Source organism: Monodon monoceros, unplaced genomic scaffold (assembly GCF_005190385.1).
Source record: "Monodon monoceros isolate NGI ecotype Baffin Bay Population unplaced genomic scaffold, NGI_Narwhal_1 Super_Scaffold_3, whole genome shotgun sequence".
Lineage (NCBI taxonomy): Eukaryota > Metazoa > Chordata > Mammalia > Artiodactyla > Monodontidae > Monodon > Monodon monoceros.
This window is the reverse complement of record NW_021703780.1, coordinates 34,889,298-34,901,661: the sequence shown is the minus strand read 5'-3', so window position 1 is coordinate 34,901,661 and position 12,364 is coordinate 34,889,298. Positions and strand designations below refer to the sequence as shown.

The 12,364-nt window shown below is 40.4% G+C and overlaps 1 protein-coding gene across 1 annotated transcript in view; it reads right to left on the bottom strand.

The window, feature by feature from the left end:
* The window catches only part of KIF6 (kinesin family member 6), a 377,832-nt gene extending 366,586 nt beyond the window's left edge, over positions 1–11,246 (bottom strand). Inside the window, exons 1-3 of the mRNA XM_029243281.1 lie at positions 11,158–11,246; positions 7,506–7,615; positions 2,369–2,443 (exon numbers count right to left, since the gene is read on the bottom strand). Of these exons, the coding sequence (XP_029099114.1) occupies positions 2,369–2,443; positions 7,506–7,615; positions 11,158–11,223 (251 nt within the window). The 5' untranslated portion in view covers positions 11,224–11,246. The remainder of the gene's footprint in view (positions 1–2,368; positions 2,444–7,505; positions 7,616–11,157) is intronic.
* Positions 11,247–12,364: the final 1,118 nt, after the last annotated feature.

Genomic DNA, 12,364 nt, shown 5'->3' with positions numbered 1-12,364 from the left:
GGAAGTTCAGATGTTGAGAAAAAATACAAATAAGTTTTAATATCTGAATTTAAACCACACAGAGGTGTGTACACCTTGAGAGAGAAAATGGAAAGTGGCAAAAGCAACAAAGAGCACAGTCAGACCAACAAACAGCATGAAAGGGAAAAAAATAGAGAGTATGATAAATAGAAAAAAAAACCTGAGAGGATAGCTCCAAACACTATTACAGTAATAATAATAAATATTAACAGGTTAAAGTTACCAATTAAATATCAGGGACTCTGAGTTTAGCTACAAAAGCAAAAGCCAAATACATTTTATTTACCAGACCTATATTTAAAGACAAAATGACACAGGGAAGTTGAGTTAAGAGATCGAGAAAGATATAGCAGATAAAGGCTAACATGAAAAAAATAGCAAAAATAGTTTCAGGAAAAATGGGATACAAGAATAAAAGTATTAAAAAGGACAATGAGGAATGCTTTCTACTGATGAAAGATATGCTTCACTAGGACCAACTTGAGCAGCCTGGATAAAAATGCTCTTGCCTGTCATTTTTGAAATCCTGTCATCATCGGGCTGGGCATCTTTGTCAAGTCAGTGAACAAAACAAATAAATCTCCAGCCTTCAATGGAGCTTTTGTTCTAGTAGAAGACAGACAAACAAAGCAACTAGTAAGTAAACTATATAGTACATCAGACGGTGATAAGTGCTCAAAGAAATAAAATAAAATAGGGAAGCATGACAGGGAATGCAGTTTCAATTGGGTACTAATAAAGGAAGGCCTTCCTGAGAAGGGGATACATGAACAAAGACTTCAAAAGAGCTGAGGAAGCAACTAAGCAGATTTCTGAAGGAAGAGAATTCCTGTCAGAGGGCACAGCAAGGGCTCAAGGGGGAAGTGGGCTCAAGATGGGAGAGGCAGTCAGTAATGGGGGGGGGGGAAACAGACATCCATGAAACACAAACTAAGGTCCCCTCCCCGAATGATTTTAGAAAGGCTCAAAATAAAACACATGGGATGGGCTACCTGAAAAATGACATAATCCGAAACATTACTAAAAAGAAGAGAATTTTAGAAATGTGTGACATCCAGTCAAGGAGACCTGAATTTAGTCGAAAGGGATGCTGTTGGATTGTGACTACAACTAAACTAGCTTAAGCCTACTCAATTATATTCTACCCACTATGACGGAAGACAGTATAAAAAGAGAAGGGCTTAACAAGTTTAGGGATCTAATGGACAGCACGGTGACTGTAGCTAATAGTATTTATAAATGTTAAAAGCTGCTAAGAGAGCAAATCTTAAATGTTCTCACCACAAAAAAGAAATGGGAACTACGTGACAAGATGCAGGTGGTAGCTAATACTATGGTGAGAATCATTTTGCAACTTATAAATGTGTCAAATCAACACATATACCTTAAACTTACACAATGTCATGTGTCAATTATATCTCAATAAAGCTGGGAAAAAAGAGAGAAGGGCGTGCTTTGAGTAGGATTCATGAGATAGGAGTCTGGGAGATAATGTGTGTCGATATATTTTCAGCAATGTCGTGGTTGAGGGTGTACTGATCCGTGGACTTGAAAAATGGGTTTACTTAGCAGACATATTTTTCATTTGAATAGTAAAGGTAGATATATCTGGGGTTAATTAGGTCATAAAATCACCCAAATGATTTCAGGATCAGAAAGCAATCTTATTACTAGTAGTTTCCCATACAGACTCCCTACAGAAAGAGAGTGTGCTTATCTAAGGGCTTGAGAGTCTAGTCTCAAGGAGACTTTGCCAACATATGTTAATAAAATGGCACTCCAGTTTATTCGGAATCATTTATTCTCATGTGAGTTTGGTTCCAGTAGTCAGCAGCCTGGAACTACCCGGGTATACAGAAACAAAAGGGACCTAAGCTATGAGTCAAGCTTTGAAATAGAGTTATTACACAGAGGTAGAGTTGGGTCAACCAGAATTAGGCCTCCCAGGTGTCACAGTCCTTCATCTGTCTAACCATAAGTTTGAAACATTGTACTCAGAAAACAGCACTGGACTTAACAGTTAGACAACCATCTGGGACTCTGCTACCACTAGCCACTAACCCTGAGCAGTGCTACTTAATCTCTCTAATCCTCAGAGATTTACATATCTTTCAAGATGGGAGTAATAATAGCTATTCTGTCTATCTCACTGGTTTCTTTTGAGGCTCAGAATCTAAATCTAAAACAAACAAGGTGTAACAATAGAAGGTATTAGTACTGCCATCATCACATGCCCTACAGCCTGAGTACATAATTGATATACTGAAGCACATTACCACAGTTACCTGAGAATTGAAGGCAAGATGAAAAACCACTAACCCACTGAACAAAATATAGGAAATCCTACCTCTCAGCAACTGGTTTGGCAATGTTTTCAAAAATGGTCTCTTGCTTTTCATTCTGATCAAAAATCCTTTGAAATCTGCAAATGTGAAAACAGTAATTATTTCAAAGCTTGAGCCTTCAAACACTATTGGACTAATACATACTTTTTTTTTCTCCTGAAAGCTTTGTAAATTACCTCATATTTACATCACTGGGCTTAACTAACCTAACACAATGTTTGCCCTGTAGCCCCAAACACACTGTACTCTTGTACCCCTGTATACAAATGGTGGGTAAACAGTATTGCTTTGACAAGATCTGCACAATAAATCCCTCTGAAAAACCGCAGCAGCTTTGAACCAAATAATAAACTGTGTGTTTTTTAGCTCTCAAGAGGGACAGTGTCTGCAATTGGCATCAAATTCAAATCTAGATAAGTGCATGAAATGGAAACCCAAGGACAGGATGTAAACAGCCAAAGAACTTCTGATGTCTGACCTGTAAGAAAAGAATGCAGCTGTGAAATGTATGATTTTTGAACTTAGTTTTAAACTGAAGTTTATTTTCCATTAATTAGGTACTACACCTAGTATCAGCTACTTAATTCTTAGGACGGTTTGTTTCATTTTGTTGATCATGAGTCAAAAGTCAAACAGTAAATTAAGATAGACCTGTCCTATAAAGGAAATCTTGATCCGACTGGCAAGGCTCGAGCCATGGGGAGGGGGGATGGTATCCATTGCACCCTTCTTGCAATGGCACCCTGATTTAGCTTAGTACAGGATCACAGGCACAGCTGAAAACCTGGGGGGAGATTCACAACCTATCCTTATACAATGTGTTAACTCACAACCAGCAAATATAGCCCCCATTCAAACGTCACGAAGAAACAGACAGGGAGCAATACAAACAGGAAGGAAAGTAAAAAAGGGAGAGAAGGCAAGGAGAAGGGGGAGAAAGAGAGAGAGAGAGAGAGAGTGCATGCATAAGCACAGAGGGCAAAACGTTAACAATTGATGAATTTCCCACAAAGGGTAAAGGAGATTTGATTGCATCATTCCTCCTACCTCTTCTGCATATTTAAAAGTTTTCAGAATAAAAATTGGGAGAGGGGGTACATTAAAGCAAAACCTTTGAAACACCCAAATCCCAAGCAGCTTTCAAAGTGCTTAGGAACCTTTGGTGTGTGTATCTGCCCACACAAGTGAGTTGGGCACATGTTCAAGTAAAGTAGAGACTACATGAAATGTAGGTTTGTTTTCACTACTCAGGAGTTCAGAAGGATGTCTGGAGCTGGGTTGGATATAAAATGGAATGAAATTCATTGTCTTTAATCAACATTAATTTCAAAAGATTCCTATAGCATACCAACCACCCTTTTGAAGAAGCAAATAATGAAACTATATACAAAGAGAGGTTGTAAGGCACTCTGGGTACTCATTTAGCAGGCCAGATGGTATTTCAGCAATATTTACTGAGTGTGCCCGGAACACTCCTCAAGACCCTATGGGTGTACGAGAGCTTCAGACAGGAATGTTGAGATAACACGGCTGCTCATGTGCTCTCCAGAGCACTACCCACTGTGATGTCTGAGCACAGACCCAGCGGTGCTTTTAGGTGATGATGCTAAGGCTGTTTTTCTTCTTTTACCAGGTTGGTGATGACTGACGAATGAATTAGCCATTCCCAACTCCACTTCCTTAAGAGGAGTGACATCTACCACCATGTAAACCAAAGAGATGGCAGGAGTTTCAATAAATCACACATTGTGCATTAAACATAACATATCATCACCCCCAAACATTTTACTTTATATAATGCAGTTGTATAGTAATCTGGAAAGTCATTATGATCAGCTATCTTCTGAAAACCACTGAAGAGCAAAATAGAATCAAAGAGTTTAATAAGGTCAATCTAATCCTTTACAGAGGAAGAAACTGAGGCCCAGAGAGATAAAGCAACTTACTCATGGCCATGGAGCTAATCTATAATGTGCCTTGAGACATAATGTAGGTTTCCTGATTCCTAGCAGGTCCTTTCATTTATTAGGGGGTTCTGTAGGCTTTTTCTAAAGACCACTTCAAATGTGGTCATTGCTTATCTCTTCTCACCCCAAACCTGTTCCTCCCGGTCTTCCTCATCCTGGTAAATGACACCTCCATCCTTTTAAAAGTTCAGCCCAAAACCGTTAGAGTATATCCTTGACTCCTCTCTTTCCATTACACTCTATATATGACCCATCAGCAAACTCTGTCAGCTCTGACCTTCAAAATACATCCAGAATCCAACTATTTCTCAACATTTCCACTTGCTACTACTCTGGCCCAAGCTGCCACAATTTCTTGCCTGGTCTCCCTTGCCCCCTCACAGTCTATTTCCACATGCTAGCAAGAATGATCCTGCTCAAGCATAAGTGAGATTATTCCATTCTTCTGCTCACAACCCCCCATTACCTTCTCTCAGCACTTTGGGAAAAGTTCCATATGATCTGTCCACTCTGCTGCCCCTTTAACCTTCTTCTTCCCCTCCAGACCCCTTGCTTACTCTCCTCCAGCCACACAGATCTCTCACTCTTCTTCAAACGTGCCAGGCACTCTCCCATCCCAGGAACTTCGCTCTTGCTATATCTTCAGCCTGGAATTCCCATCCCCCAGGTATCTGAATGTCTCGTTTCCTTACCACCTTCAAGTTTTTGTTAAAACGTACACCTTTCCTGAAGACCCCGTGAAATACTGCAGCCACCCCTCCACTTTGCTGCCCCTCATCCCAGCACTCCTTGTTCCCTTTCCTTGCCTTATTTTTCTCCACAGCACTCAACACTTTCTGATACATACACCTTGCCCATCCATCTCCTCCCACTAAAATGTAAGCACCTAAGAGCAGAAGCTTGGTGGCATTCCCTGCTGTATTCCTAGCCATTAAAACAGCATGCAGTGGATGGTTAGTAAAGATTTATTGATTGCATGAATTTTCTTGGGAGAAAACAGCCTTTAAAATGCTTAAATATTTATCTCTGAACATATGTATTTTACTAATTTCTTTATTTAAAATACTAAAACCAATGTTTTTAATTCAGAGATTTAGAAAGAATGATTAAGAGATTTAAAAATAAGCAGATAGCACTTTTTCAATAAGCATGTGTTTAAATTGCACTCTGTTTGTATCTACATAACACACAGAGTACTTTGGACAGGGCCGATGGATAGAAACATGGCCAACTGTTTCTTAGCATTCAAACAGAATCATGCTGAATAAAATGTTTTAGCAAACTGTGGCTTTGTGGAGACAGGCCTAGGGTATCTGTCATTAAGTCATAGCTACTAAGGTATGTAGCATGCTTACACCAGGGGGAGAATGCCCCTTCAGAAAAGTAAGTCATATATTAGAAGGCTACTCCTTAAAGGATAGAATGAAAGGCAAAGAGGAGCCAAAAAGACCAGGTTAGGACCATCTCACCATGTAACCTTGTGCTAGCCATCCTGCTTGTACTTACTGTAAAAGGAGACACAAGAAGAAGAAGGGGTGGAGGCGCTGGGAGAGATATATACATGATAGACAAAGGGGGGAGTTGTGAAGACCAAAGAGAATCTTTATAAGACAAAGTAATAATAACAATAATTACAATAATAATGAGGGGGGAGGAGAAATAAGAAGTAGAGAGAGAGAGAAAGAGAGAGAGAAACACAAAAAAATATCTGAGATGGTTTTATCCAAAGGGCAAGGGCAGGAATAGTCTCAAAATAAGGCCTATGAAAAACAGCATAGAGAGGAATGCAAGAGAGCAGTTAGGATTCCTTCAGCAGGACCCAGGAATCTCCTACCTAAATTTAGGCCAGAGACTAAATATGGGTTTAACTTGGGCTCAAACTTCTCCAGAAATCAAAAGTGGGGATTAAAGGAAATGATGTCATCTGAAACTGGAAAATAAAGGCAGTATGAAACAGCCATAATCCCCAAATTTAAGGCCTGGCTACTAGAATAGTATTCAGACAAAGGGCACTGATGACAATCCAGGGGTAGCTATTTGCTACTTTCCACCTGAACCATACAGTTCTGAACTGTGCTAGAGAAATAAAACGTAACACATAAATATGCACATATGTGTAATTTAAAAATTTCTAGTAGTTTCATTTCTTAAGTGAAATGAAACAGGTAAAATTATTTTTAATAATATATTTTAACACAATATATCCAACATTTTATCATTTTAACATGTAATCAATATGAAAAAAATCTTGAGCTATTTTATATTCTTTTTATTTCATACTAAGCCTTCAAAACCCTTGATATATCTCATACTCACAGTGCATCTCAATTCAGACCAGCTACATTTCAAGTGCTTAAGAGCTACGTGTGGCTAGTGGCTGATACACTGGACAGTACAGATACAGAGCGCACATATGTACACTTGAGGTCAGTATACCATTTATGTTATTAAGAAGGCTCACCTATACAGCACACATCTTTAATAAAGTTTAGTCATGCACTGAACTTCTTATAAGAGCTAAACTATAGTGGGCCAAAAAGGAAAAAGATAACACTTGATAAACAGATATAGTAAAGAAAGGCTGAGATCTTGGGCTATCCTGTTGGATACAGAAATATATCCCCTTTTTAACTTTGGGCACAGCAATGAAAAGACAACTTGAATTCTATCTACTAGATAAAATAGAGAACTGTGGGCTTCCCTGGTGGCACAGTGGTTAAGAATCTGCCTGCCAATGCAGGGGACACGGGTTCGGGCCCTGGTCCAGGAAGATCCCACATGCTGTCGAGCAACTAAGCCCGCATGCCACAACTACTGAGTCTGCACTCTAGAGCCTGCAAGCCACAACTACTGAGCCCACGTGTCACAACTACTGAAGCCTGCGTGCCTGGAGCCCGTGCTCCACAACAAGAGATGCCACTGCAATGAGAAGCCCGCGCACCACAACGAAGAGTAGCTCCGGCTCACTGCAACCAGAGAAAAGCCCACGTACAGCAACAAAGACCCAACGCAGCCAAAAATAAAATAAATTAAATAAATTTTTTAAAAAATAGAGAACTGTACTACATTCTCCCCAAGAAATGGTGCCAATGATTTCACAGTGGCTATTAACGCAGTACAAGAATTAGTTCAATAGTAAAACAGAAATGAAGATGAAAAGAGAAAGGCTTACTTAAATCTGTAGCTTTCTCGCTTATTATTCACAAATCCATCTGCCAAATCACGAGGTAAGATGATCTCCAAGCTAGGTGTTAATTTTTCATCTTCATCTATGGAATAAATCTGAAAATGTGAAGACAAGTGAATATAAAATGGTAAAATTATGGCTTGAACAATGACCATGTTATTATGACATGCATTGTAATGGTGTTTAAAAAACTGCACTTTTCAGACAAAAAGTCATAACATAGCACAATTTGGATAATTTTCCTCTTTAAACTCTGTGCACACTCAAACAAATATATGGAACTGAACAAGAGGTAAAACCTAAATCAATGCCCAATCAAAGCTCAAATCCTCTTTGAATGATGTAACATTCAAATTTGAGTATCAAGTGTCTGTCTCCATTGTTGAGAAGCTAATAGCCCTGACAACAACATATTACCTAAGTATTACTTTGGAATTATGTACCAGAAATTAACATTTTACTACAACCAATAAGCATTTCTGAGCATTTCCAAAATGCTAGACACAGAGATGAAAGGACTGGGTCTGAGCCTTCTCAGAGAGCTCACAAGAATGCCCTAATTCAACTTATGTTCAAAGAAGTAAACGTTTCCACGAGACATATTCAAGCATCTGATAAAAGACATGTGGTTTCAAAGGAGACATGTAATTCATGTCTTTGTTGTCATTTTCAAGATTCTCCTCCCAGCTCAGCCACTAATTAGAAAATGACCTGGGAGAAATCACTTAACCTCCTTAAGCTGATATGGAAATGAAGGGTCTTAACCAATCGCCTTTACAATTGTAATATTCCCTGATTCTTTTCTTGGTTACCTACTCCTTTATTTATTGGCCAGGAAAAGCAAGAGTCAAGCCTATAAAGAGATCATGGGAATAAAGAAAAGTCTACGATTCAATGTCCAAAGACCTGGGTCTAACGCTGATCTCAATTCACCAGCTGTGTGACCAGCTACTGCTTTCAGAATCTCGGTACCTTATACATAAAATGAAGAAAACAGAATTGCCTCCATTACAAGATTGCTGTGGGGATCAAAGGATGTCATGGAAATGGAAGCATTTTGTAATGCACCATAAAAAATGTTAGTCATTAGATTTAGAGGTTTTTAAAAAAGATTTCTTGTCTTTCATCAAGAAATAAAATTCCTTCTAACAGGCAATACTTCCTGTTTAAGACCCATTTAGATGCTTGATTATGGGGGGAAAGTCATATTTTTAAATAAGTAAAAGCCTATCTAAATCTCCAGAAAGTCTGAATAATTTTCCTACGCAGATTTTTATTGAGCCCTCTCATTTAAAATGTGAGGAGCTCATGTAAGAAAAGTCATGCTGTAAAATAAAATTATTTGTAGAAAGTAATGGCAGCAGGTCCAAGGCTTTCTGGCTAGGTTTTCTCAAGAGACATTTAAAAATTATATACTATAGGGCACTACATTATTTTTTTTTAAAGGTTAATGGCTAGACAGGTGAGTTAAAGGAGTGTGTAAGACATAAAACATAAAGGAGTGAGGGGTGCCATACATTTTTTAAAATCTGTAACACTCAGTACTCAGAAGAGAAAAAGGACCAATAATTAGAGTAGCTACTGCGACCCTCAACTCCTCTCATTAAGCCATTCTTTGAGGCATTAAGAAAAGTCCCTAATGAAAAAACTTGTTTACTCTAATAGATTGGCTTTCTACCGTTAGTCATAAAAATGTGAGATAGTTTGTTTTTAATAGGAGACAGATCAAATGCAAGGATGAATATGAAAATATTTCAAAATATACAAAGCAGTATACAAATGAAAAGCATTGCCATTGTTAAAATGATCACAGAGCATCTTCTTATGTACCTTTTAATGTATTAATCTATAAATTATCATAATTTAATATATAGTGCCTTAGGGAATACGATTAATGAAGTGATGGAGCCACAAAATGAAGAGAAAAAAAAAACACCTTTGAATCACTTGGTTTAATGTTACAAGGAGCGTTTCTAGTCAGAGAAACAACCACACAATCTTTGGGGGGCAAAAGGATAGGGTGCTAAAAGTGGGATTTCTAAGGAAGAGCAGGGATACTCTCTGCTCCAGGAACAGATGAACTCAAAATTCGTTCATCTGTGTTCTCTTATGTTTGTGTTATGTGGCATAATGTTGCATCTCGGTGAGAATCTGACATTATTAAAATACACTATGATACCTAAAAATACTTCTTGGAGTAGCAAACAAGCCACTCCACCGAATCTCACCAAAGAAATGCAAAAGGAGGCACACTGAAATATTCAAACATTGCATTTTAAGGAAAGAGGAAGTTCAAATTAAATCCAGCGTTCTCCATCAACCCACCACCACCCCCAGTCCCACTTCTATCCATCTTCTCATGTTACCATATCCAAGCACCTGTTTCTGACTGCTGAGTCAATGTAGACAAGTTCAATATTTTTAGCTAAGAATCTGAGGAGGGCTGGGGGGGGGGTAGGGAAATGTTACATATAATTTTTATAACTGATGCACTTTTACAACCCTTCTTGAAAATGAATGCAGGAGGCCCATTCCAGAGACTCGTGAACAGGACTCAGATTGCCCTTGCCTCTATCCTTATTTTGTGAGGCAAAAAGGTTTTGTCCCAAGAGCCAAGAGCTTTGGAAAAAAAAAAATCTTTAATTAAAATCAGGGTTCTGCCACTCAGTAGGTGGGTAGCTTGGCCAAATTATTTAACCTGTCTGAGGCTCAGCTTCCTCATCTATAAAATGAAGAAAATGACATCAATCTTGCGGAGTTCTCTTGAGACTCAGGGATAATGTAGACAAAGCACCTAAGTGGTAAGAATGACTATGGTCCTTCCCAGGGAAAGAAAACAACGTTTGAGAAGCATTCAAAGTACAATATCTCTGCTCAGAGTACGGGTCATGTCTTAACCTTCTTTGTACCCTTTCGAGTTTAGCACCCTAGAGGAAACACCTAGTAATGCTCAGTTAATGTTTTCTGAATAGAAAGTTTATGTGTATTCTGTGTCAGGATGCATAAATATCTATCCATATCTGTAATGAGTGTATGTCAACGTTCATGCTTCTGTTCCTGGTAACAATACAGTTAGTCAACGAATTCTAAGGGCCCATTGCGGGCAGAGCACCGTGTATGCTTTGTGTACCTTTATCTGTAACTATTGTCCTATCATCTCAGACATGGATAGGCACGTTTCTCTTGCTTGCACGTTTTGCCTGAGGACGAAAGAGAAGCTTGAGTGTACCTGGGTGGGCACAGCTGTGTGACTGCCTTCCAGAAAGATGCAGTAACGGTGAACAGCTGAGGCGCAGTCTATGTGAGCGTACACGCAGACGTACTGCACGTGCACGTGTCCGCCGCTGCGTGAACATGTGTGTCCGGGGGTACGCATGTGGCTCTGTGAAGGTTAGTCTGGACCCGCAGGGCTGGGTTGGGTGGGAGTGTATTGGGTGTCTGCCTGTCCGCGCCCCTGACCGCAATGCGCGGGAGTCTGCGAGGCTGCCCGGGCTCCGTGTCCAAGTGTGCTGAGCTCCGGGCCGCATCCAGCGCCTGGCGCCGAACCACTCACCCCGGCCCAGGCCCCTCGCGTGCCGCCCCTCCCCCGGTCTGGGAGGCCCCGCCGCGCCGGCGCCCGTGCTGCTCCGACCCGTACCCCTTGTTGCTGCTTCCGGACAGTGGGCTTCACCCTGGCGAAAATTTGGATAGTCTGCTTCACCATCTCCTCCCCGGTTCTTGCACTGACCCTTGACCTCTCTCTCAGACCGTGGCTCCCAAATCTTCTGACTCCCGCCACCCCAGGCGAGACGAAGCCTTAGCAACAGTAACTAGGGACACTACCCAAGGAGCACCGCGCCAACCAGGACCGCCTCCTCTCCCTAATTGGTTGCTGACGGGTTGGGGAGGCCCGAAGGGAAGGATTGAGGGTGGGGCGGGGCAGAGCCTAGCGGGGAGAGCTGCGCATGCGCACGGTCAGGTCCGGCATCTGGCTTAACGACAGAGCTGGCCTGGAGAGTGGTTAACGGGGTGATAACCGTCGTGCCTTGCTAGTTCTTCAATTCATTCTTTCTCTCTGCCAACACCTCTTTTTAGCACTGAAGTCATTCTGGTTTTTATTATTCATTCATTGAAGAAATGGCACTTGATCTGTGACAGCAATATACTGGCCCTGGATCCTGAGCTGAGCAAAACTTCCTGTGCCCACTTGGAGATTAGGGTCTGATGAAGGAGACAGAGTTTTAATAGGAAATTACAAGTTATGTTGGGGTAGCGCGGGGTTCTGTGGAAGGGCACCTCATCTAGTTCTGTTTTGGAAGAGGCCAAAGTTGGAGGAAGGGGGACTGTTTCCCAGGCAGTGGTCCTGGCATGAAAGGATGGGCTCCGGTGTGCACTGTTGGTGGGAATGTGAGTTGGTACAGTCACTATGGAAAACAGTGTGCACGTTCCTTAAAAAATTCAAAATAGAACTGCCATGTGATCCAGCAATTCCACTCCTGGGTATATATCCAAAAGAATTGAAATCAGAGGGATATTTGCACTCCCATGTACACAGCAATATTAGCCAAGATATAGAACCAACCTAATTGCCCACTAATGGATGAATGGATAAAGAAAATGTGATCTGTATAATGGGATATTATTTTATATATTTATTATGTTTTATGTTTATAATGGGGATATATATGAAGATTATTCTGCCAAAAAAGAAGGAAATTCTGCCATTTGCAGCAACGTGGATGGGCATTATGCTTAGTGAAATATGTTGGAAAAGACAAATACTGTATGCTCTCACTTATATGTGGAATCAAAAAAAGTTGAACTCATAGAAACAGAGAGTAGAATGGTAGTTTCCAGGGGCTGGG